This window comes from Felis catus, chromosome A3 (genome assembly GCF_018350175.1).
Source record: "Felis catus isolate Fca126 chromosome A3, F.catus_Fca126_mat1.0, whole genome shotgun sequence".
Lineage (NCBI taxonomy): Eukaryota > Metazoa > Chordata > Mammalia > Carnivora > Felidae > Felis > Felis catus.
Window position 1 is genome coordinate 85664682 of NC_058370.1, and position 27471 is coordinate 85692152.

A 27471-nucleotide genomic window follows, 5' to 3' on the forward strand; every position below is an offset into this window, starting at 1 on the left:
GTTCAGAGAGATTAAGGGGACATAAAAAAATGACATGCATTCGAAACCCTGTTTGGATCCTGAATTGGAAAAAAAAAATCCACATATTTTTGAGGCCATTAAGGAAATTTAAATAGGGATTACAAATCATATTATTGAATCAATATAAAAATTTTATATGTGATAATGGTATTGCACATAGGAGAATGTACTTAAGAGATGCATGTTGAAATATTGAGGGGTAAAGTATTATCATGTCTGCAACTTAGTTTCAAATGCTTCAGTTAAAATAAGTAATAAATAAAACAAATGTGGAAATGTTAACAACTGGTCTAAGTGAAGTATATACATAAGAGTTTTTTGTCATGTATTTTTACTTTTGTGTGTGTTTAAATCTTTTCAAAATAAAAAGTTGGAGGCTCAGTTGGTTAAGTGTCTGACTTCGGCTCGGGTCATGATCTCATGGCTCATTAAGTTTGAGCCCCACTTTGGGCTCTGTGCTGATAGCTCAGAGCCGAGAGCCTGCTTCGGATTCTGTGTCTCCCCTACCCCGCTTGCCTCTGTCTCTCTCAAAATAAATTAACTTAAAAAAAATTTTTTTAAGTGAAAAATAAAAAATAAAAGTTGGAGGAACATTCTTGGCTTTTTTATTCGAGTTACTCATTCTCAGATAAGCTTTTAATTCATTCATTAAAAATGTATTGAGCACTTACTACATGTTACATGCTCATAGAGGTGCTGGGAAGTGGTGATGAACCGATAGGTAAGATCATTCTCCAATTTTCAGTTTCCTCATCCATAATATGGATATAGAGTAATAGTATCTGTGCTTGGTTCAGAGTAGGCACTCAACAAATGTTAGCTATTATAATTCACCAACTTTGTCCATTGTTGATCTAATTTAATCTATTTGATGATTTTGGTCTTTTAATTCTGCTCTTCCATCTATTCTTCCCAATCCACTTCCTGATGTTACTGCTCATTGTTAATATTATTAGGGTATTTGAAGTTTTGGAAAGAAGATATTATATGAAGTCAAAGCAAAGATGAAATTAAAGTGGTTAGGGTCTATTTTTCAAATTAGGCTTTTATATACTTGAGTATTCTAAGATCTGAAGTTTATATTCATATAGATTTTTACTGATGATTATGTCCTGGCTTAAGTAAGATTGTGTTATAAACTAGAAGCAACTAAAGAAAAATTTCTAAATTAAAAAAATATATATTAGATCTTGAACTGATTAAATAATAAACAACTAGAAACTCAATATTCTATTCCAGTAATCTTGCCTTTTTTACAAACTGTGTATATGTAACATGTTATTTTATCTATAAGAGTACGTCTTCTCTCCATTCTACTCCACCCACTCATGTTCTCAGATGCTAATGGCTCGGTCTGATAAATGTACAGTTCATTCTAAGACCATACCATAAAAGTTATCATTAAGTTTCCAAACTTTCCTTTCTGTGTAGACTGTGATCATAGCTTATAGCTTATTATATAAAAAATTATTTCAATGTTACGGTACTAAAAACAACTAGATTGTTCATATAGCTTGCAAAGTATTACTGAAAACTCACTGGAGTGACCCAATAATTACAGTAAGTGATATTTTTGGGTTAAGTTTATTTTCAAGTGTTTATTCAAAAACATAAAAGAAAACATTTCTATTTCCTTATTTTTCCCTTATAGCTTTTGAGAAGACTAAAACAATCATTCGTATATTAGCATTAATAGTAAGCATCCCATCTATCTTACAGGTTTACATTGCATTTCAATACAGTTTTGTCCACTAACGATAATGTAAATTATTTTTATTATACATTCTGGGTAGGGTTAAAATAAATAACATAGGAATAATTTAACAAATCATTAGGGAAAAGCTACTATATTCCAGGTTTTGAGAACACATAAATAAATAAATGGTCCCTGCCTTTAAGAAGCTCACAGTCCTGGGGTGACTGGGTGGCTCAGTCAGTTGAGGATCTGACTCTTGATTTTGGCTCAGGTCATGATCTCATGGTTCATGAGATAGGGCCCTGCATTTGGCTTTGAGCTGACGGCATGGAGCCTGCTTGGGATTGTGTCTCTACCTCTCTCTCTCAAAATAAATAAACTAGGAAAAAAAAAAAAAAAAAAGAATCTCATAGTCCAAAGCGGCAGTGGGGGCAAGGGGGACAGACAAATAAGACTGACAATTTAATGTAGTAGACAGCTTTGAGAATGGTATGTACAAAGAACTATGGGAACCTTACTTAACGAGGGCCACTTAATCCAGAATGGTGTAATCTAGGGATGGTTTCCAGGTCCAGAGAATAAGTTTCACAAAAGAGTTTGCCAAGAAGAGAGTTAATGGTGGCTGAAAGGTATTCCTCTAAAAGGGATTGTCAACTAGTCCTAGAGAATGATGCCTGGTCTTTAAGGTTCCTTCCAACAGATCCTCACCTGCTTGATCCAACACAAGGAATCTGCATAGAGTAAGGCATCTTTCCAATATTGTGCCTACTTGTTAAATACTGGTTTCCCGGATTCTTATTTTTTGTGCCACAGAGCACAATTTAAGAAGAAAATGCCACACTGACTAAAATGTTTCACAGACACTTTTTACTATGGTGTTGACCACAGATTCAGAATGAACAATCTGGTATAGTGAGTACTATACCATCTACTTTTAAGAAAAAGAAAAACAAAAGTTAAAATTCCTGGAAAGCTATAAATTTAAACAAGTCAGGTATATAGCGTACTCTAAAATAATACAGTTCTTCTCCTCCTCCTTTTTTTTTTTTTTCACGTTTTTTCTTTTAAATGTGGGGAAAACAAAAAGGATCTAAGTCCCTTGCCTTGGTTATCTACAAGCAGTACACTAGGTGGTGCTGTAAGGCTGTTGGAAAGCGTTTGCCAAGAAAAACAGTGTGGCGGTGCTGATGGCTGTCCCTGAGAGCAGTTCCAGGTCTGTAGGCAAGTAATGGGTATCATGATCTCAAAAGTTTCAGCCTTCCAGCCAGATTAATTTTAAACTAAACCACAAGTTTAGCACATTTTAAAATGGGCTCAGTGTTTGACAATTCAATCTGATGCCACTGAAATGGACATTTCAAAGTTATCAAAATATAAATTTATTATATTCTACATTTCAACATGTTACTATTAATTTCATTTTAGGTAGTCTTGCTAATTATGTCTACTTCTAGTTATAAGCCTAGTTATGTCTACTACTTAATGAATCACTAATCAGTTTCTTCACATGGTTTCCTGAATTTTTGAATTACCATTAAGCAGGAAATACCAATCAAACTCCTTTGTCATTAGAGTACTGCAATATACTAATATAAATACATGAAGCAATACATTTAAAACACTCTATCAGTATAGTATTTCTCACATAAATAACATATCATGATTTTTCTGCATTACAGTAAAGCCAGAGTTTTTATGAAAGTGCAGAATAAAAACAAAGCTGGACTTTTACAATATTTTCTTTTGAATGTTAAACATTAAAAAGGCGAACAAAAAAACAAACCTAAGAGTCATTTTAGTTTTAAACTCTCAAAGTTACAAGATGTGTTTGTAATTTTTCAGCTTATCTTTCCAGTTCTGCTTCTAGAATTTCCCCCCATGTATCTACATCCATTGGGTACATGATTTTTTCTGGTAGGCTAAGAGGAGAACATATGTTGCTGTATCTGCCACTTAGCCATTCGTGTTTCACTTTACTCTTCTGGTAATTCCTCAGTAGTATTACCTGAAAGAGGTAAATCATCATTGTTAAAAAATGGAGTAGGTGGTTGGTCAGTGAGTTTGTTTAAAACTAGAGAAGCTGAATGACAGGGCTGAAAAGAAGATTAAATATTTACTTTGATATACACATCTACTATTACATTTGTGGTAAGCATATGTGTGTGTGTGTGGGTGGGTGGGTGTGGGTGTGGGTGTACGTATATGTGTATACACACAGAGTGAGCCATAGAGTTTGCTGTGAGTTGTGGAAAAGGTGGAATGAAGTAGCTAACAGAGGAATATGCCTGAATTTAGTATTTAAAAAATGTACAAGGGTGGATGGGATGATGTGGTTTGCAGGAAAATACTAATTCAACTTCAAGGCCAAAAGCCAACACACTCTGTATGTCATTCTGTATATGAAATCCTACCTCCTCTGTGCAGAAGCCAGAGTTGGCTCAAACCTATCACCATATTGTCAAGAACACCACAGACTTCAAAGACTAAACTTACTCTCCAGGAATATCCACTTTCTAGATCATCGTCTACTTCTCTTTGGCACACAGCTCTTAAGGTCAAGCAATGAGGTTTCCATAAGGAGTCACTGTTTCTTACTGTGTAATTCCAGCTCCTGCAAGTTATGGAAGCCCTGCACAAACTCCGAATGTCCAGCTGACTGAAAATTTTAAAAGTGACTTCTGGAGGCAACAGTTCAACAAAGGTCTTTTGACTCTCTTTCTTTTCCTTCTCAGCATCCACAGAATTCAATTTTATGCCAGAAACTCTTGAATTATTGTTCCTCTTGAGGCTTTTCTGCATAGCTTGATGTTTTAGCAAATTATCCACATATGTAACCTAAAAGGCAAAGTTTAAACACGCTCAGTCTCTTCAGATCAGACTATAGAACCTACTCTGAGCCAGATATTTTCTGGGTATGATTACAAGAACCTTAACTTTCATGACTTGAGGTTTTCAATCTGTAAAATGGGGCCAATGATGCTCCTTTCCTGTGTGTTCTTATAAGGATTAACAGGGATAATGTGTAAACCATCTAGCTTCATCTAAATTGCACATAGGAGACACTCAACACATGTTACTTCCCTTTAAAAAATTTTTTTTTTAAAAATTTTTAGAGAGAGAGAGAAAACAGAGTGTGAGCAGGGGAGGGGCAGAGAGAGAGAGAGGGAGACACAGAATCAGAAGTAGGCTCCAGGCTCTGAGCTGCCAGCATATAGCCCGATGCGGGGCTCGAACCCACAAACCAGGAGATGGTGACCTGAGCCGAAGTTGTACGCTTAACCGACTGAGCCATGCAGGCGCTCCCTACTTCTCTTCTTTTTAAATGTTTTTGGTAAATGGGTTTGTTTCTAAACATTTATGTTTCTGCTCCCAAAGAACATTATCTAAAAAAGTGAAATGATACCTCACAAACTATACTTTGAGTTTAGTAGTAGAAATAACTATTGTGGGAACACGTTTGATTCCACTTTTGAAAATGTGTATGGTTCAATCTCTTGAACTCCTAAATACTTGTCTGTGGGAATTGATGCCTTGTCATTAAGTTCTTCATCTACAGTTTGTGACTTAACCACAACCCTAATGGACTTTTGTAGTTTATATGATAATTGTTATCTACTTGTACCTAATGGGTAGGTGCTCACAGTTGACACAGTGGAAAAGAGGTTGAAGTCCAGGTTATAACAACACAAAGCCTCAAATTTTCAATTCAGTTATTAGATCAGTGTTTTAGAAATGGCCTCTTGAAGGTATCCTACATGCATAATTATGAATGAAGAACACTAGGTATTGAGGCCATAAAGCAACAGTAACCAGCAATTATAAACAATGTTTATAACTCAGTTAGGTATAGCATATAATTACAGACTGAAAGTCCAGTTTCGGCTAATTTACCTAAAGTGCATGGTCTAGGCTCCAAAATCAGTTGAAAGCATGAGCTATTTTTGCATATAAAGACAGCTCAGATTACTCAAAATCAGTTTACTCCATGTTGCACTTCCTTTTATAATGGGGGGTGGGTTACAGAGCAGGAAGAAGGGTTTGCTAAATACTTCTTTTTAACTCAGCTAATGATTCCCCTTTCTAAACATGCTACTTACCTATGTTTCTGCACTTCTCAAGGCCACAATTGCTCCCATTCGTTTGATTGTTTATGATCCAAATTAGCTATAGTAAGAATTTTCATGTCTGTGTTCAACAGACATTAGGACTTCCTCTCGAAGTTTTGGGGAAGTAAGAAAGCAAACTGATAGAAACAAGTTCATGAGTCAAGAGCAAATTTTTATCAGGAGCTCGTCTCTCTCAATATCAATACAAACCAAAGCCGAACTACTGTATTTCTGGGGGGAAAAAAATCTCACATTAATGTGGAGAACGTTACTGTTGCATTTAAACATTTATTACTTCTCCCAGAATCTCATTGGGGAATAAAACGCGTCCTCTCGTTACAGTTCTTTCCCAGGAGGCAAACGAATTTTTGAGTTTAACAGCTGGGGGGTGGCTCGGTGAGGTTCCTAAATTCCCGCTAGGCATCTTCTTCTAAGGCCAGTTTTGCCTGGATACCTGGAAAACTATCCCTCTTCTGCCCCTTCTTTATGAACCAAACTTTGCTGAATTATCTCTCCAGTTAGGGAAGAGCTCGCCCCCCCCCCCCCCCCTTTCAGGTGTCACAGGAAGGGAGGGATCGAGAGGCGGCGCAGACACATCCCGCAGGTAACTCCACATCCCATCTGAGTGCCCTCCTTGAGGATCTCGCGCAGTCTGCAGCTGCCCGAGTCCAAAGAACACGGAGCAATGACAAAAAAGCGACAATAACAACCGTCAGCACTGACTGTCACCGCAGCTCCAGGGGACTGAGCTGAGGCTGCGTCGTCCAGACGTCAGCGGGAACTCCTACCTCCAGGGCCGCGGTCGCTTCTCCGGCAAATTAAATCCTCCGGAATTCGAATCCTTCGCCATAGTCCCTCCAGTTCCGCCCACTGTAGTCCCGCCTTGCTGACTCGGACTTCGCACAGGCGTAGAGAGGAGCGCGCGTTGCCTTTTGGGAGTGGTAGTTTTATCTGGGCATCTCAACTCAGCAAGAGAGGAGAAGGAGGGCGCCACGGACTACAAGGCCCGACACCCCCTGTGACGGGTGGGCGGTGAGAAAGCGGGGTGGTGGGGTGGTTAGCCGGGGCTTTTAAAAAATAATTTTGAGGCGGAGTGTTGGAGGAATCCCGGAGCGCGTCACTGGCCGGAGAGGAGAGGCGGGGCTCCTGCTGCGGCTCCAGAGCTCCTGCCGTGCCAGGCCTGGACACCCCCGAGCGGAGCTTGTGCTCCCCCTCCCCCTGCATTTTTCCGAGGGCCTGCCTAGGCCCTGTGCGTGTCCATGGAAGGCGGAAACGGCTGCGGGGACCGTCTCCTTGCCAAGGGGTGTAGTCTTCGCCGCCATGTCCGGGGGCTTCGAGCTGCAACCGCAGGACGGCGGCCCCCGGGTGGCCCTGGCGCCCGGGGAGACGGTGATCGGCCGCGGGCCGCTGCTGCGAGTAAGTGTGGCAGGGGGCTCGGTCGGACCCGGAGAGCCGTGCGAGGTCCTGGCTGTCTCCTGAAGCCCCGTTTCTGGCTTCCCTACCACCCGGCCCTGCCTGTCTGGATTTTAGAAGCTAGGGAGCAGCACGGTTTTCAGTCAACTTTAAACAGCTCACAAACGTTTTATAGTGGTGCCCTTAATAAGCACTGATTTGTATGATCATTATAATCTTATCCAGGGGTCAGCAAACGATGGCCCTGGGTCCAAATCCAGGCTGTTTTTGTATGGAGCCACGTACTAAGGATGGTTCTTAAGTTTTAAAATGTAAAATGTAAACAAACAAAAAACCTATTAGCCTTTTAGGAAGAACAATTGGCCCAAGAGTTGAGGATATTGCCTCTTGGCCTGACAAGCCACAGTATTTACAGTAGAATTTGGCCCTTTACATGAAAAGTTTGCCAACCCCTGATTTTCTCTTTCCTAGAATGATTTCTTTTAAGCTTTTGGCCTCTTGTGGGACTGTATGGGCCTTACTTTTATGGAATAGTCTTTTTCAGTAATATCAGCAGCTAACCCTTAAAGTAGAGTGTAGTGTTCCGGACATTGATCTAAGGACTTTACATGCCCCAACTTTTTAATCACTTCAAAATCCTAGGAATTAGGTGCTCTTATTATCTTCATTGTTCAGAAGAGAAAATTGAGCCATAGAGCGGTTATTTAAAGGGTGCAAATAAGCTTTTGGACATGTAGTGCCACTAAGCTATATATTCCCCACCCTCTTTGGGATGTTTAGGAGTTAGGAAATTTTCCTGTTGCATTCTTAAATTTTATAGATCTCTACCTAAAACAGATATATTATTTTTTGTAACATTCAACATATTTTGTTTAGTGCCCACTTTGCGCAGCACCTTTGCAGACGGTAGCACTGTGGGGTTACAAAGATGAATGAGATAGAGGTCTCTGCCCTCTAGGAGTTTTCTCTTGGCCTCTGGAGACCAACCTGTGTCAGTGAGCTAATGCCAGCCAGTGAGGAGTGTGGACTGTTATCCTGGCTAGCCTCCAGTGTCTACATGGAACCATTGATGTTATTAGCCTTAGGCTCCTTCTTGGCGCAGGAAAAGGAGTGGTACTTGGGGGTTCTGATGCAGAGGTCAGTCCTAATCGATGTGTATGTGTGTGTGTACATATATGGATAGTAAGGTTATTGAGACAGTTGAAGTTCACCTGGTATTTATTTTTTTTACTGGACAAGTAATTACTTAAATGTTTAAATAACATTGTTACTTTTCCCCATAGTTTGTTAGTTTACACAAATATTTGAATTTGAGAGAACTACCTGAGAGATTTGTTTCCTTCTTCCCTCCCTTCCTCCTTTCTCCATATATATTTAAATATATGTGTGTGTGTATACATATATATACATATGTGTGTGTGTACATGTATATATATGAAATTTAACAGAGTATGTGCTTCATCTAGAAACCTTATGTCTGTTCACAAGTGAATTTTGATTTGCTTAACAAATTGTATCACCAATACAGAGTACTGTGTTTCTGGTTAAGGGTCGATGAATTTTAGGCCTGTGTTTTATAAACATGGCAACAGGTTGCAGACTCTCTCATTACTTGTAGCTTGATCTTTGTGTTACAGGCTTGCTGGTGTGAGATGAGCCTACTTGGTTCCTGTCTTCAAATAGTAAGGAGTAGAAAGTTAGTCTATCTGGTCAGAATTTTGCTTCTCCTTTTCGAATAATCATTCTGTGATGACATTCTCTTGCCAAGTTTGGCAGATATTAGAAGTGGTTATGAACAGTGTCCTAAGTGTGTTAAAGGAAAAATTTGAAGAACAAATCAGCTTGTGTTTTTTTAAAAAATATTTTCTTTGCAGTGGTTAAAACTCAACATGAAGGTGCTATTTCAAACAGCAATTATTCCAGTGATGCTTTTTTTTGTAGTGTGAGAGAGCAAAGACTTACTTGAAGTGGGAAAACTCAGGATGTTCATTTTAAATTACTCATAATGATTTTTTTTCAACGTTTATTTATTTTTGGGACAGAGAGAGACAGAGCATGAACGGGGGAGGGGCAGAGAGAGAGGGAGACACAGAATCGGAAACAGGCTCCAGGCTCTGAGCCATCAGCCCAGAGCCCGACGCGGGGCTTGAACTCACGGACCCCGAGATCGTGACCTGGCTGAAGTCGGATGCTTAACCGACTGCGCCACCCAGGCGCCCCACATAATGATTTTTAATAATGATTTTTGAACTCATTTAACAGGTTATGTTTTTTTGGAGACAAGTTTCACAAGCGTTCATGGCCACACAAACATAAAGGTTTTTAATTCCAATGTATAAAATGGGCTTGGTGGTGAAACAAATTGATGAGAATGTCTTTGTCTTTACAGTGGCAGGAGAGCACATATAGAGACAACATAGATAACAGAGTACAGTGAAATTTAATGTTCTTGTGCCATTTACTTTAGTGGGAGTCATCAGGGAACCTGAGGTCTTGGTTACTTTACCAGGTTGTAATTGTGTTTTATGATCCATACCAGTTAAAGTTTTTACACCAAGATGAATCTCCATGGAATTATCCTGGCTGAAGACAGCCAATCCCAAAGGTTACATATTGTATGAATTCATTTACATAACATTATTGCAGTTACAAAATTGTAAACATGGAGAACAGATTAGTGGTTGCCAGGAGTTAAAAGAAGTGGAGAGGGGAGCAGAAGGAGACTGGTATGGCTATAACACAGCAACATGAGGATTTGTGTGGTGGTGGAAATATTCTGTATCTTGACTGTATCAATATTAGTATCCTGTTGTGATACTGTACTATAGTGTTACAAGATGTTACTGCTGGGCAAACTGGGGATGTGGTACAAGAGATCTTTGTGTATTATATCTTCCAACTATATGTGAAACTATAATTTATCTTAAGTAAAAAATTTAACTTTAGTTAAGGTTTTACAGTATAGCATCTCAAGAGTACCTTTAGGCCAAATTATTTGCTTTATGGTTTTTCTCTAATTAAAGCTGATTATATATGCTTTTTAAAAAGCTGATTATACTCTTAAATGAAAATCACTGTTTTTGATTTCAAATTTCCCTTTTTCTGTTTTGATGGGGATTATATGACACATTCGTTTCTAATCTGTTTCCTCCAAGGAAAAAGGACAATGCCAGCTATCTAGTGAGTCTTCCTAACGGCAGGTGTAATAGAATCTACTGCTTTAATTGAAAAGAGAAGAGGCCCTTGGTTGTGGGTGGGGATAGTCATGACCTCTAATATAGACCTTCCCTGGTATCAGTTCACCATTTCTAAGAATGCTATAAGTGTCCTACAAAGTTTATACAAAAGTAGCCAGTAACCACTCCCTGGCCTGGCAACTCTGTATTGTTTGTGCCTTTTGCAGAATCTCACTGGCCTTTCTGGAACCTAGTCCTATCTGGTCCCTAGGGATGTGCCAAGCACTCCTAGCTGCTGGGTATCCCCTCCATCTCTTGCACCTTTTTAGTCTAGTACAGTGTCTGGCACATAGTAGGCCTTGAAAGGACATGATCTCTTCCTTTTCTGTGTCTCTGCTTCTCATTCTTCCAACCCTCAAAAAGAGCCTACTTGTAACTTAGGTTTGAAAAGGATATAGAATTTTGCAGTGAATTTAAGCATAACAAAGAAGCAGTGCTACCAACTGCTAAAGCTTTCAGAGCAACATTCATGATGGATTGAATGTTAGCATTTTTTCTATTCCATTTCCTATTTCATTTTCATTTAGTGAATTCAGAAAATACTTCAATATATACTGTAGTCAGAATGGAAGGATGAAAGAAAAACAAGTCATTACTCTCAAGAAACTTAGTTTCCTAGGTATGAGAGTCAGAGAAACAAGTAACTAAATAGCATTTGCAACCTCAAATGGGAACTGGAACCAGGCAGGCACCTGAGTGAATGAAATGGGACTGTGTAGGAAAAACAGCGCAGGGATGATGGTAAATAAATCACAGCAGTGTCATAGATGACAGCTGCCTTAGTGTTGGGAAGGCCACAAGGAAAATGACCTGTAATGTGGTCCCTGCCACTCACCCCCATGCCCACCTGGTAACAAAGTCCTATGGTTATTTTCAAGATTAGTAAGAAACATGAAAAAAAAAAAAAAAAGGAGAGTAGTAAGAAATCTGGATTTTTAGATACAACCTCCAACTTCTGAAAGGTCACATTTAATTAAAAATTTTGTTTCAGTACTATGAGCCAAACAGAAAAGGATGTTACATGATACAGAGAGGTATAGGAAGGAACCCACAGTTAAGATGAGGGGTTAGGGAAGGCTTCCTGACTCAGTGACATTGAGTTGACTTTGGAGTGTCAGAACAGTTAGCTGTTTGGTAGGTGGAGAGTGGGTGGTAGAGAGGGAAAAGCCCTTCAGGCTCAGTGGATGTATGATTTCCCGGGTCCGAGACAGAAAGTGTATGACCGATTGGATGATTGGGTAAGTGCTGACCAGGCTTGTGGGATAATCACATTACATCACTGATCCATCCCCTTTTAACTTTTATGGACTTTGCTTTTACAGTATTTATTTTTCTTCTTTAAAATAGGCTTTATTTTTTTCAGCAGTCTTAGGTTCATGGCAGAATTGAGTACAAAATACAGAGAGTTTTCATCTCTGTTCCTCACCCCACCTTTCTTCGCTGTCGATATCTTGCACCACACTGGTATATCCAATGAACCTATATTGACTTGTCATTATCATTCAAAGTCCATAGTTTAGCACAAAGCTTCACTCCTGGTGCACATTGTGTGGGTTTTGACAAATGTGTAATGACACATATCAGGTATTGTAGTATTACACAGAATAGTTTCACTGCCTTAAAAATCCTCTATGCTCTTTCTGTTCTTTCTTCCTTTCCCAACCCCTTGCAACCTACCGAACTTTTTACTGTCTCCATAATTTACCTTTTCCAGCATATCATATAGTTGGAATTATACAGTATGTAAATATAGACTTTTTTAGGCTGACTTCTTTCACTTAGTAATGGTAGTTAAGGTTCCTCCATGTCTTCTCATGGCTTTTTAACGATGGGTAATATTGCAATGTCTGAATGTTCCACAGTTTATCCATTTACCTGCTGAAGGATATCTTGGTTACTTCCAAGTTGTGGCGGTTATGAATAAAGCTGTTACAACCATCCATGTGCAAGTTTTTGTGTAGACATAAGCTTTCAGTTTATTTGGGTAAATACCAAGGAGCTCAATTGCTGGACCATATGTTAAGAGTGTATTTAGTTTTGTAAAAAGCTGCCAACTGTCTTTCGATGTGGCTGTACCATTTTGCATCCCCACCATCCATGAATGATTTCCTGTTGTTCCGCAACTTCACCAGCATTTGGTGTTTTCAGTGTTTTGGGTTTTGGACATTCTAATAGGTGCATAGTGAATTACTTTTCATATGTATGTATATTCCTGTATATTTTACATATATTGATTTCTAAATCAGTCTCTCCAAATTATCTCCCATGTACTACTCAGCCTGAATATGCCATCTTCTCACATGCTTTTGTACCTCTCTCTATGTTCCTTCCACTGGCACTTTGATTCTTGTAGGTAGCATTTGGGTATCTGTATTTTTATTTACTTATTTTTTTTTTTAATGTTTTTTATTTTTGAGAGAGAGAGACAGAGTGTGAACTAGGAAGGGGCAGAGAGAGAGAGGGAGGCAGAATCTGAAGCGGGCTCTAGGCTCTGAACTGACAGCTCAGAGCCCGAGGAGGGGCTCGAACTCACGAACCATGAGATCATGACCTGAGCCGAAGTCGGTTGCTTAACCGACTGAGCCACCCAGGCGTCCCTGAGTATCTGTATTTTTAAAAGCTCTGAAGATGATTCTGTTGTGAAATCAGAGTTGAAAACCACTTCTGGACACACTAAGAATGCTTGGCACAGAATAAGTCTTTTAAGAAATTTTTGCTGAACTGAATTTTATTGAGAAACTTTAATGTATCGAAGTCCCAAGTGGAGATTTCAACCCAGTTTTGTCTTCCTAAGCTCTGCTTAAGTTTTTACTCATTATATTGTCTCTATTATGATGCCATCTCTCATATCAATGGTGAGGATAATGTTCTTACCTTTGTATAGCATTCACTTCACAAGTAGCATTGCAAGCCAAGCAGGTTGGGTGAGTTGAAACCTCAGTGGCATTAAGTCAGCCCAGTTTGATCATATTGGCTGGCTATTCAGCAACCTTGAATTAGGAGCTCAGCAGGTATTGCATTTTACTTTTTAAAATCTAAGTGATCCATATTCCATCAGTATTGTGGATTAAATAGATAGTTGTGAGGTAACCTGATAGCCTAACTACTATTATACCATTGGTCTTATGGGAAAGTATTTCACAAGTTCAAAGACCATTTCACATCCAGTGTTTTAATAACCTTTTAAAGAGAGCTTACTGGAATCTCTCTAGAGAGCCTATGTTTGTTTCCTCAAACTTGCCCTTTGTTAATATCAGAAAAATGACCTTTGGTACATTCCAAGTATGGTAACATTAAACACCTTGTGTCAACTAACTTTTGCTCTTTTGAGGAATAAGATTGACTTATCTAATGTTTTGACAGAATCTCAAGGTAGATTGAGCTCTGGGGAGTGCATCTTGGATCTGGTAACTGGGAAGCACTCTAGAAATGAAACTTTTATGCTTCATCAACAGGTTTGTCAACAATGAGTCTGTTTAATTTGGGTCTTAATTTTAAGTTTTATGTACTTGCCACATATACACACAGAAGTTTGAGGAAGATATTTTATGCAAACTATGCCTAAAGTAGAGCCTATGCTTCTTTAGGTTTATGCATTTTCTCATGATATAGATTCAAATCTCCTACCAGATGGTTTTTTTTTTTTTAATTTTTCTCTACCGTGGAAGTTTGAATTTGCCTGTTTTTTATTTGTTGTTAATAGAGCAAACTAGACAATCTTGTGTGAAAGCACTGTAAGTTATTAAGTATTGTACAAGAAAAATTTTATTACCTTACCCTTTGGTGTCTTCTGTAATTCATATTGGAAAAAGCAAATCTTGCCTCTTCTCTGTTCTTGTGTTTATAGGAGCCAGGCTACATGGGGATATTGTATTTACGAGATACGTTGTACTTGCCTGTGATATTCAGAAATTTCTGTAGCAAAACATTTTAAGAAAAATGGACTGTTGTTGGTTTTTTAGTAAATATATATAGGCAAAAATGAAATGAAAGGTACCAGTCTATTCTATTTCAGGGTCCAGTAACTTTTCTGCTTTTATTTTATTCAGGTTTGTTTTTTATTTTTAGAATTTTGGAAATAATAAATAGGTCAGAGACCTTGAGTCAAAACATCCAAGCATTTCTGCTAGTAGCGTAAGAAAATCTTCATTCTGTTTGACTTCAGTAGATGTCAAAAATAAATATTTGTCAAACAACTCACAAACAATTCTTTTATGTTTTCATGTCTTTATCTTTTCTTCTAGCACAAACTTCATGTCTTAAAAATGAGACATGAAGACAAGGCGAAAGGACTTGTCCTTATCAGGAAACATTCAATTCAGAACCAGAAAATCAAAGAGAAGGGATCCACATTGTATCAATACAAAAGACAGAGTTCTGTCCCCATTCACGAAACCGTATGAAGAATTCAAGTAAAAAACATTTGTTCTGTAGTGTCTGAAGAAGAATTTCTGTCATTTCAGCTGTTGTTAACAGAGGATAGGAGTGATTTCAGCATTACCCTGTAGCCTGCGTATGCTTCAGCTCCTGCTGTATGCTGTGCAGTTTTTTTAATACTAAAAAAAATTCTTGTGCTTGAATGCACAGATTTGGTTAGCTTCTCTGTTTTCTACTATTCCCCTTCTCTGACTGGCTGAACATAAATAAATTTGTTATTAGATGTCCAGTATTGTTGAAGTAAAGGATATTAATCATAATTGCTTTTGGCTGCAGGTAACCGAGATGTGACAAACCAAATTGATTTTTCTTTTGTAAGAGAATCTCAGGGGCAGTCAGCCCGGGGCTGTTGCAGATACTCAAGGAACCGGCTCTTCTGTGTTCCTCCTTGGTCATCCTTTGCACGTGATTCATGCCTGCAGTCGAGATGGCTGCTGTACTTTGAAGCATCCCATTTAAGCAGGAAGAAAAGAGAAAGGCACAGGGCAAAAAAAGGTCCACTCCTTTCGAGCCTGTTCCTTGTTATCTTGAAGACAATAATCTTTCCAGAAGCTCCACTGTTTTAAAATGGAGATTTTGTTGTTTTGTTCAGGAATGGCGAAGCCAACAGATCATGAGATGATTGCCACTGAAAAGATAATTTATTACTCACAGTTCCCAAGAGAAAGAAAGGCACACCATGCCATGCAGGGCCACGTGAGATTGGTGGGAGGCAGAAGGCAGAGAGAGCTAGGGGAACTGCAGGAAAGCCTTTCTCACAACTTTCTTAGGAATGAATGGGCAAGGCAAGATAAACAGGTGTCGGGTGGTCTAGTTTTGAATAATTTTATGAGCTCTGAGCTGTATGGGCTGTCCCTAGTTGTCTGATGCCTAGTCCTGGGGCGATTAGCACAGCATAAGAGCCAGGTAAAGCCATAATTGGGGGTACAGACTTTAGATTGGTTATTTTGCATATGAAAGGTATACTTGCAGGTGAGTCATTTACTGTGTCTAAGAACCTGATAACCCTTGGGGTAGTCCTTCCTTAGTTCATGGTGCCAGATACTAAAACATCAGATACGGAAACTAGAAAACGTCGTTAATACACACACTTCCTCTCATATCCTTTCCTAGAACTTGTCGTTTGGCTGTCCATAGCTACGAGGAGTTCTGGGCATTTGGATATTTTTAAATGGGTACCTTGTTGGCCTAAACAAAAGGAGAGTACATATTAGTATGGAAAAAGAAATGAATAGCTATTGATCAAGCAACTAGTAGCATCTGGTATACAATGTCATGTGTGAAGAACTGGCATCTGAAAGCATAGGTGTAGTTTGGGGCTGCCAAGCTGGTTAGCTGGTGGAACGTGCGTCTCTTGGATCTTAGGGTTATGATTTCGAGCCCCATGTTGGGTATAGAGATTACTTAAAATAATATCTAAAAAAAAAAATTAAAATCTTAAAAAAGGTGTGCCTCAAATCATAAGTTGCAAATTCAAATGCCTGCAGAGGCCAGGCATACACTAAAGAGTGAAAGGTGTTCAGTGGGAGATTGTAGGGGTGCTGACCACTGTGGTGAGATGGAGGGTGCATACACTTTTCAAAACTTGAGAGAAAAAAAACAGCCTGAATGATTTGTAGCCAATCGGCTACCAGTTTGTGGTACCCAGTCTCAAGCGAGGAAGTTAGAAAAATTTACTATAGAAAGAATCTTATTAATTTTACTGAGATGACTGTAAATAAATTTTACTGAGATGGTGTATTTATGTCATTTAGCAATCATATACTACATTTTCTAGGTAATTTGATAATAAACCTTTTAGGCACCAACATATTTGAAATTTTAACTATTTTTCCCTCAACTTTTCATTTTGAAAGATATCAGACCTGCAGAAAAAGTTGAAAGAATAGTACAATGAACACTTAATATGTCTTTAGCAGATTAATTAATGGTAACATTTTGCCGCATTTTCTTTATCTCTCATATACACACACTCATATATATATATATATATATATATATATATATATATACACATATATATTTGTTTTTTTCTCATATATGTATTGTTTTCTGAACCCTTCTGAAGGTACATTGTATGGATTTTGGCTCGTCATCCTTAAATATGTCAACATGTATCACCTAAGAGCAAGAACATTTTTATATAAAATGTATATATACATACATAAATATATATAAACTGTTATGTACATACATATAAACTTACCACACTTGAGAAATTTATAATTGTACAGTAAATTTTAATGGTCCTATATTTAATTTTACACAACTTTTCCAATAATGTCCATTTTTAGCATTTAAAAAAATTAGGATCCAATCAAACGTTATCTTCTTTAATCTAGAACTATTCTGTCTTCATGGCATTCATGTTTTTAGGAGTCCAGGCCAGTTGTTTTAAAGAAGGCCCACAATTTTGATTGTCTGATTGTTTCTATATAATAGGATTCAGGTTAAACATTTTGGGCAAGAATATTACATATTCGATGTGAAACTGAAGCAGCTTATCACAAGGCCCAGCTAGGAGTTTGTGCTGTTGTTGGCGATGTTGGGTGGTCACTTGGGAAAGGTGGTGTCTATCAGACTTCCCCAAAAAAGACACAGTTCCCTTTGTGAGTAATCTGTGCAATGATGCTTTGGGACTTCAGGAATATTCTTTTTCTCATCAAGCTTTCACCTGAAAGTTAACATCCACTGGTCCGTTACTGAGTCAGTTATGTTATTTGTAGTTGCAAAGTAGTGATTTTTCTGGTTCGATCATTTCTTCTTCATTAGCTGGGATTCTTTTATGAAGAAGGGCTTTTCCTCCCAGCCCTAGCCCCAGGCCCTTTTTTTGAGTTCATTGTGAACTCATGGATTATTTTTGTATTCAGTGTTTGTATTCCATTGTTACCATTATTCCTATTGATGCCCAAATTGTTTCCAGTTTTGCTGGACCACTGAACTGCTGGATGTGAGATGTGTTTTATTTCCCACTCAAGGCGTGACTATTTCTGAGAGTGATATTATCTGTGCCCCACCACCCCTAGGTTCTCATTCCCTCTCTTCTCTTCCTCCCAGTTATCACTTGCCTTGAAGCTTGATCTGCATTTGGTGTTTCTTTCCCCTCCTATATGTAAAGTTTGTGGTAATCTCTGTCTCCTAGTTGTGCTTTACATGTGGAATGTAGGTGGTTTTATGTGTTCTATTTGTTGATCTCTGATTTTTTTGTATGGTGTGATTAGTATTTAGGTGACTGCAGTTATTTGGTAGGAAATGGGAATTCCTCTATTTTAACTATTTTTATGGCTTTCTTAAGATGTGAAATGTCTGACTGTCAAATGAAATTTTCATTTAAATAGGGTAATCAATAAGTAGACCCTGGTAAGTGTAAGTAGTACTTTTTGAAGTATGTTGTGCCATTTGTCCCTATTCTCTGTAGCTTCTAGCCAGTACATTCTTTCTGAGTCTTTGGGTTTCTTTGCTTTTCCATAGCCTTTCTCTTTCTACTTACAGACCAATAGCAATCATTTTCCCCCAGTGTTAATGCACTGCCTGTTAAACCCTATCCACTTTATTGTTTGCTGTGAATAGAGAATTGCAAATTCATATAACACAGCTTGTTAGATTTGGGTATGACATTAGAATAAATGAATAGATGGAAACCTGAAGACCTTCTGGAATTTCTTTTTTTTTTATTAATTTTTTACTGTTTTTTTTTTATTTTTGAGAGAAAGAGAGACAGAACGTCACCATGGGAGAGGCAGAGAGAGGGAGACACAGAATCCAAAGCAGGCTCCAGACTGTGATCTGTCAGCACAGAGCCTGATGTGGGGCTTGAACTCACAAACTGTGAGATCGTGACCTGAGCCGAAGTCAGACACTTAATTGACTGAGCCACCCAGGTGTCCCAAGACCTTCTGGAATTCCATTTAGGGCTTGATTTTCTCAGAATGTCTACTTGCTTGTTAAATAGTCATTCTACCTTATTTCCAGTTCTTTGGTATGTTCTAGTTTAGATAGTTAAGCTGATGGCAAATAATCTAAAAAAATATATTTTATGTAATGATAATGAGGGAGGCAATACAGTGTTAAAAGCAAGAGTGTCCTGTCCCTAGAATCAGATTCCTCGGGTTCAAGTCCTGGTCCTGCTGCTTATTGGCTGCGTAACTATAAGTAGTTGCTTAGCCTCTCTGAACTTATATTTCTCACTTAGAAAATGAAGGTAATAATGTCTTCTCCTCAGGTTTTGTGAAGACTTAAGATAATACATGGAGTGCCTGGGTGGCTTAGCTGGTTAAGGGTCTGACTCTTGATTTTGGCTCAGGTCATGATCTCATGGTTCATAGATAGGTTCAAGCCATGTGTCATGCTATGCACTGACACCGCGGAGCCTGCCTGGGATTCTGTCTTCCTCCCTTTCTTCTCCCACCCCCCATCTCTCAAAATAAATAAGTAAACATTTAAAAACAAAACAAAAAAAAAAACCCACTTTTTTTGGTATACTATAGAAATGCACAGCTTGCCATGTAATTACACTGTTGTGGAATCATGTGTCCACTAGAGGTCATGTTTTTTTATACGTTTTTTTACGTTTTTTTACGTTTTATACGTTTTTTTCATGCTGGGGTCTGGAAAGCCTCCTTCAAAGAAAGACTGGGATAGGAAAAGTCCATTATTGCTTCCTGAAAAAATATGGTTTGAAAAATAAAGAAACCCAAGCTAGACTATTACAGGAACCGTCATTGCTTGCCATGATTTTATATTTGGCAGTCTGTTACTCGGTTAGAAAATCGATTTGTATTATTGCAGTTCACAATGAGATCTTACTACCCAAGTTAGAATTAGAAATTTCTTACTCCCTGATGCAGAGTAATTTTCATTTCTTGAAACTATTTCTGACTGATCATATGCAGATGTAGAGTCATATATGACTCTTTTTCTCACATATTTATTTTTATTAATGAATATGGATTTGTAGGCCACCTACTCGAGGAGTGGCCTACACAAGTTACTTAAATTCTCTAGACTTTCAATTCCCAAGTTCATAACATGTGAACAATAGCTATGACAGTATTGTGGTGAATCTTAAGATTTAAGGGAAAGTTCTATGCAAATGATAAATCATTTTTATAAATGGTAAAGTGCGTTATCACCTGATAATGTCCACAAGGCACATTATGGGAAAGAATACAGGAACCTCCGAGTTTCTTCTCCCCTCTCTGGTAGATTATTAGTTTAATAGTGTATATATTTTAAATGGGCTACCTTTAAGATACTTCATTTTAGAAAATGTTCTAAAAATCAACTGTAGCGATCAAAAATTCACATATGTGGAATTCATTCCACTGTGATGCTTGATGTTACTACTTTTATATAGTCATAGTCTTATATGTGAAACTGCTCTCTGGTTAAAAAAGATGACTACTGGGGCTCCTGGGTGGCTCAGTCTGTTGAGCGTCCGACTTCAGCTCAGGTCACGATCTCGCGGTCCGTGGGTTCGAGCCCCGCGTCGGGCTCTGGGCTGATGGCTCGGAGCCTGGAGCCTGCTTCTGATTCTGTGTCTCCCTCTCTCTCTGCCCCTCCCCCGTTCATGCTATGTCTCTCTCTGTCCCCAAAATAAATAAACGTTAAAAAAAAAAATGACTACTGATTCCTGGCACTTTGACATTTTTGCAAGTTTTTGCGTAACTAAAGAGTTTAATTGAACTGGGCATTGCTGTAGTCTGTTTTTACTGATAATTTTGGTACTGATATGGATAATATCAGAGTTGAAGTGATACAGATACTAAGGTAATCAAAAGATGGGCCACATAATTATGATGTTAAGTAAAGTTGGTGCTTGAAACATTTTCGTTATGTATCAACCACAAATAACAAAGGCAGTCTTAACCATCATGTTTATAGTTCTGCAGGGAAGACTCAGTTGGCAATTTCAAGATTTAAAGTGCAAGCCATTTCTGAACTTTGGTATGCAGAAGTGCTTGTGTGTAACTAAAGCATGTTGACTCAAAAGGGGAAGCAAATATATGTATTTTACCTTTTAAAATTAACATGTGTATGAATTGTATTATACACACACACACATACACATAAATAATAATCTCTTACTCACTGTAAATATTTGGTTTACACCACTCCCCCTCCCACCTTCCTGTTCTCTTAACTACTGCTGATGGCCCCAGAGCTCCAGTGCAGGTGGGCCTGACCCCAAACCTGGTCATCACACCTTTATATTTACCAGACTGCTGCTCTTTAAAACCTTTGTCATTATAACATGCTACATATTTCTTGTACTTGAGAAGTTTCCTATTAAGTACACATTGTATACATTTTTTTTTGTCATTTTATGAGTTTTATTGATGAGAATCTCCACTAAATGTCTATCTTGAATGGAAGCCATCATGAAAATTTTGGGATGTGTTAGATCTCAAGCTTGAGTCTCTGCTCTGCTATTTATTCTTCCTGTTATCTTGGGCAGGTCCCTTAATCTCTTGAGTTGTTTTGTTATCTGTTCAATGAGGACAATCATTTTAATATACAGTTGCTGAATGAGTATTTGATATGTAGCCTACTAATATCAGAAACATTGCTGTGGGTTTTTGTTGTTGTTGTTACTGGTTTTTTTTTTTATGGAGGTAGCTGCATTAGAAATGTTTATTTTTTCCCCCCTGTAGATAACAGACAAGAGAGTGTCCAGAAGACATGCAATTCTTGAGGTGGTCGGTGGCCAGCTTCGAATCAAACCGGTAAATATGTTATTCATGACTCATTTAAAAAAAAAAATTTTTTTTTTTTACCATTTATTCATTTTTGAGAGACAGAGTGTGAGTGAGGGTGGGGGCAGAGAGAGAGGGAGACACAGAATCTGAAACAGGCTCCAGGCTCCGAGCTGTCAACACAGAGCCCAATGCAGGGCTTGAACCCATGGACCTCAGGAGATCATGACCTGAGCCGAAGCTAGACACTCAACCTACTGAGCCATCCAGGCGCCCCTATTCATGACTCATTTTAACTCTTTGTCTCTCACCTTTTTCCAGCTCCTGGTTAGAGGGCTTATTTTCTAAGGTTATGCAAATAGAGAATCAATTTCAGAATATATCCTTCTTATTTCCAGAGGATAATTGGGAGATGAAATCTAAACTATTTAAAGTATTTTTTTTCCCATAAGACAGTGCTACATTTACATAGTTAGAATTTTAGTGAAAGATGACCACCAGTTCATGTATAAATTAGGATTTTGTTCATAACTGGATATTACAAATAAGATCCTATAAGGAAGCCTGTAACTATGTAATGGTTTATTTTTGGGGAGTGGGGTAGTGACCAGAGTTACTTAAATGTTACAGGATTGGGGGTGCCAGAATGACTTAGTTGGTTAAGCATCTGACTCTTGATTTTGACTCAGGTCATGATCACACGGTTTGTGAGACTGGCTGACAGTTTGTACTGCTTGGGATTCTCTCTCCCCCCCCCCCCTTTTTTTTTTTTTTTTAATTTTTATTTATTTTTTTAAATTTACATCCAAGTTAGCCTGTAGTGCAACAGTGGTTTCAGGAGTAGATTCCTTAATGCCCCTTCCTGTTTAGCCCATCCCCCTCCCACAACCCCTCAGTAACCCTCTGTTCTCTATATTTGAGTCTCTTATGTTTTTGTCCCCCCTCCCTGTTTTTTTTATTATTTTTGCTTCCCTTCCCTTATGTTCATCTGTTTTGTATCTTAAAGTCCTCATATGAGTGAAGTCATATGATATTGGTCTTTCTCTGACTAATTTCACTTAGTATAATACTCTCTAGTTCCATCTGTGTAGTTGCAAATGGCAAGATTTCATTCTTTTTGATTGCCAAGTAATATTCCATTGTATGTGTATGTATGTATATATACATATACATATGCCATATGTGGCATATATATATGTATATGCCACATTTTCTTTATCCATTCATCCATCGATGGACATTTGGTCTCTTTCCATACTTTGGCTATTGTTGATAGTGCTGCTATAAACATTGGGGTGCATGTGTCCCTTTGAAAGAGCATCCCTGTATCCCTTGGATAAATACCTAGTAGTGCAATGTCTGGGTTGTAGGGTAGTTCTATTTTTAATTTTTTGAGGAACCTCCATTCTGTTTTCCAGAGTGGCTGCACGAGCTTGCATTACCACCAGCAGTGCAAAAGGGATCCTCTTTCTCCGCATCCTCACCAACATCTGTTGTTGCCTGAGTTGTAATGTTAGCCATTCTGACAGGTGTCAGGTGGTATCTCATTGCGGTTTTGATTTGTATTCCCCTGATGGTGACGGATGTTGAGCATTTTTTCATGTGTCGGCTGGCCATCTGGATGTCTTCTTTGGAGAACTGTCTATTCATGTCTTTTGCCCATTTCTTCACTGGATTATTTGTTTTTTGGGTGTTGAGTTTGATAAGTTCTTTATAGATTTTGGATACTAACCCTTTATCTGATATGTCATTTGCAAATATCTTCTCCCATTTTGTCAGTTGTCTTTTAGTTTTGCTGATTGTTTCCTTCACTGTACAGAAGCTTTTTATTTTGATGAGGTCCAAGTAGTTCATTTTTGCTTTTGTTTCCCTTGCCTCCAGAGACATGTTGAGTAAGAAGTTGCTGTGGCCAAGGTCAAAGAGGTTTTTGCCTGCTTTCTCTTCAAGGACTTTGATGGCTTCCTGTCTTACATTGAGGTCTTTCATCCATTTTGAGTTTATTTTTGTGTATGGTGCAGGAAAGGGGTCTAGGTTCATTTTTCTGCATGTCGCTGTCTACTTTTCCCAGCACCACTTGCCGAAGAGACTGTCTTTATTCCATTGGATATTCTTTTCTGCTTTGTCAAAGATTAGTTGGCCATACGTTTGTGGGTCCATTTCTGGGTTCTGTATTCTGTTCCGTTGATCTGAGTGTCTGTTTCTTGTGCCAGTATCACACTGTCTTGATGATTACAGCTTTGTAATGGAGCTTGAAGCCCTCTCCCTCTCTCTTTATCCCTCCCCTGCTTGTTCTCTCTCTCTCTTTCTCTCAATATAAGTAAATAACCTTTAAATAAATATTACAGCATTGTATTTTAATAGATTTTTATATATCTGTGTGTACAGTGGAATATTTCTAAAATTTAGGCCTTGTTCTTTAGGGTTGTATTTTAATTTGAAAGTTCTTATTGAGGGCTAAAATTTTAACAGCTTGCTTTATAGTTAAGTACTGATATATTGTAGGGATATCAGTTTCTGATATTTCATTTGAAAAATTAGTTGTGTAGGAGAATAAAAAATGTGTATGAGAGTCCATCTATTTTGGATTGCATGCTGTGGCAGTAAAATTAATATGGTATGAAATTATATAAGTCATATATATAAAAATAAATATATATTATATAATAAATTATATAATAAAATATATAACAATATAAAATAGATTTATAACATTTCAAATTTATATGTATTTTCATCTTATATGTACAACTGCCTTTTGTATCATTAGTGCTTTCTATTACACATAAAGTACTTTTATTATCCTATGTTGAGCTATTGAGATTGACAAATGCCCATGAATTTCTTTTTTTTAATGTTTATTTATTTTGAGAAAGAGAGAGTATGAGTGAGGGAGGAGCTGGGAGAGAGGGAGAGAGAGAATCCTGAGCAGGCTACAAGCTGTCAGCTGTTCTCACAAACCATGTGATCATGACCTGAGCCAAAGTCAGATGCTTAAATGACTGAGCCATTGAGGTGCATCCCGCCCCTTTTTTTAATATTTGTTTTGTGTTTGAGAGAGAGAGAGAGAGAGAGAGAGAGAGAGAGAGAGAGAGAGAGTGAGTGTGTGTGAGCAAGGGAGGGGCAGACAGAGAGTGGGGGATAAAGGATCTGAAGCATGCTCTGTGTAGAAAGCAGACAGCCTGATGCAGGGCTTGAACTCAAGAACTGAGAGATAAGATCTGAGCTGAAGTCAGATGCTTAACTGATTGAGCCACCCAGGTGCCCCAAGTTAAACTTTATCTTTTGTGAAGTGGGTCAGATTTCTGCATGGGAGTTGAGCAATTTTCCATTAAAAGAAGATATCTTTTAGAAAGCATTCTTCATCTTTACTTGGTCTTTAATTAGATTATACTCCTGTAAAACAATTGTTTGAAGTCAACAAGTGTCTTTTGAGTACCAAACTGTGATAGATGCAAAATTAGAAACTAGAGAAAAAAATTCCTCATTAGATTATAGGTATAAAACTAAAATTTGGTACAATAAGGTTTTTTAAAATTATACTTTTGTTCATATTTATCTTTTAAATATTATTAGTATAATTTATGAACTTTCTAGTAAATACGACCTTATATATATGGGAGAAAGATAAATATTTTTTTACCTTTTCCTTGGCAGCATTGTTTTTGACAATTTAGAATATCAGGGCCCTCTGGAGAATACCTAATTGTACAAAGTCGGCAAGTTGTTAAGTGGGAATTAGAACTCAGGTTCTTTGAACCCTATGCATTATTATTATTTTTTTTTCATTATATTTCCCAAGTCAGGATTCCTTTGCCATTTGATATTCTCTTCTTTAAAAAATTTCTTGAAGGTAAGACTAACTGGTGAGTTTTCTTCACAAGATGATTTGGTTCCTTCAGTTGAGTAGAAGTTTACAACTGAAAACCCCCTTAGATCCAGTCTTATGTATGTGGGAATTTGATTTGGGCCAGAGCTGGCACTGCCATCAGTGGAGAGGGGGAGTTTTCATCAATAAATGGTACTGGAATAGTTTGTTATTTGTTTAGGGGAAAAAAACTAGACCCCCTGCCTCAAACCATACACACAAATCAGTTTTAGGTGGCTTAAGTGTGAAAGTCAAACGGTAAAACTGTTAGATTATATAGGAAAAAACCTTTGTGCCATTAGAGTAGGGAAGTTTTAAAATGGCTATAAAAAGAAAGATTAAAAAAAATCCAATTACATTAAAATTAAGAAACTTTGCTTATCAAAACACTATAATGAAAATGAAAAACATAGCAGGGAAAAGTTATTTAAAACACTAGTTGACAAAGGAATGATATCCAAAATATATAGCAGATGCCTTCAATCAATGAGAAAAGATAAACAATCCAATCAAAGTATGGGCTAAAGACTTACTTGAGTGGCACATTATAGAATTGGAAACCTGACTGTTTAGTAAACATGAGAAAGGTACTCAGCATTGTTATTAAGCAGAGAAATGTAAGGAAACCGCAGTGAGATACCATTGCACACCCAACAGATTGACAAAAATGAAAAGTCTAACAATTTCAAGTATTGATGAGGATGTAAACAAGTAGAACAGTTATAAACTTTTGATGGGAGCTTAAATGTTGTAGCCACTTTGAAAAATAACTTGACGTTAATTTCCTAAAGATGAAGGCGTGCATTTCCTACAAGCCAGATCTCATACATGCATAGATGTGTACAAGAACCTGAAAAGCAAAGTTATTTATATAATAGCAAGAAACTAGACACAACATAAATTTCTATTAACAATGGAATTGATAAATATATTGTGATATGTTCATTTAATGAAATACACTACAACAGTGAGGATAAATTACAGTGAAAGCATGAAAAATATAGATTAGAATCAGGAGCATGACATTGATAAAAGCAACATTGAAAGAATATATACAGTATAGTTTCATTTATATAAGATTAAAAATTCTACAAAAATAAACAGTATATTCATGATCATTGACTTGAGTGCCAAAATAATAAAGAACATTAGGGAAGTGATAGATACAACAGTCAGTATAATAATTACCTTTGAGCGAACTAAGAAGAGAATGGGATAGGGAATGACTCAAAAGGGACATCAAAAGTTAATATTCTTGGAGCGCCTGGGTGGCTCAGTCGGTTGAGCATCCAACTTCAGCTCAGGTCATGACCTCACAGCTCATGAGTTCGAGCCCTGCGTTGGGCTCTGTGCTGACAGCTCAGAGCCTGGAGTCTGCTTCTGCTTCTGTGTCTCCCTCTCTCTCTGCCCCTTACCCACTGGCATTCTGTCTCTGTCTCTCTCAAAAATAAATAAACATTAAAAAAATTTTTTTTAAAAAGTTAATATTCTTTTTCTGAAACTGGGTGGTGGATCCACACATAATATCTAACATGTATTATGTCTTTAAAAATTATTATTGAACACTTATGACATGAAAAAGGTGTAGTGAATAATAGTACAATGTGATGCAGCTACTTTTGTAATGCCAAACTACTAAACATGAAAGGACATGAAAAAAATGTATTTATTTTTAAGGAAATGTACAACTCTAGTACTCGAATTTTATTTTTTAGAATAGTATTTAATTGGGTTTTGAATTTTATTCTGAGAATTATTTACACCATACCATTCGAAGGAAAGTTGCTTCTTAGACTTGGTGATATACATATAGGTCCTTTGCTTTATATAATGCTTGATTTCTTGTTTATGTTAATGTAGTTGCAACAAAATGCCTATCTCCTTGAAATAGGTGTATTTGTTTATTCACCTGCTTAATGTAGCTGCACCATCAAGGTGTGATTTAGGGAAATTTAGAGAAATTCTAAACTGACCATAGTTGTTGATAGAAATGTTAAGGTCT

The 27471-nt window shown here is 37.7% G+C and overlaps 2 protein-coding genes across 5 annotated transcripts in view; one reads left to right on the forward strand and one right to left on the reverse strand.

The window, feature by feature from the left end:
- Positions 1-1589: 1589 nt before the first annotated feature.
- FBXO48 (F-box protein 48) lies at positions 1590-6764 on the reverse strand. Of its 3 annotated transcripts, none has more exons than XM_006930153.4 (4): positions 6612-6764; positions 5815-6054; positions 4211-4552; positions 1590-3722 (listed from the first exon to the last, which is right to left on the reverse strand). In XM_006930153.4, exons 3-4 carry the CDS (start codon positions 4514-4516, stop codon positions 3561-3563), a joined length of 468 nt encoding a protein of 155 aa, XP_006930215.1. In that variant the 5' UTR covers positions 4517-4552; positions 5815-6054; positions 6612-6764; the 3' UTR covers positions 1590-3560. The 3 variants fall into 3 exon arrangements, with proteins under 3 accessions (XP_006930215.1, XP_019682869.1, XP_006930214.1); XM_019827310.3 differs by having other exon boundaries at positions 5815-5960; positions 6612-6707; XM_006930152.4 differs by lacking the exon at positions 5815-6054 and having other exon boundaries at positions 6612-6746.
- A 137-nt stretch (positions 6765-6901) lies between these two features.
- Positions 6902-27471, forward strand: part of APLF (aprataxin and PNKP like factor) — an 83912-nt gene continuing 63342 nt past the window's right edge. The window contains exons 1-2 of one of the 2 annotated variants that reach the window (XM_019827312.3): positions 6902-7239; positions 21563-21634. In XM_019827312.3, coding sequence (XP_019682871.2) covers positions 7144-7239; positions 21563-21634 — 168 coding nt within the window. In that variant the 5' untranslated portion in view covers positions 6902-7143. The remainder of the gene's footprint in view (positions 7240-21562; positions 21635-27471) is intronic. The other variant, XM_011281125.4, reaches the window with a different exon arrangement.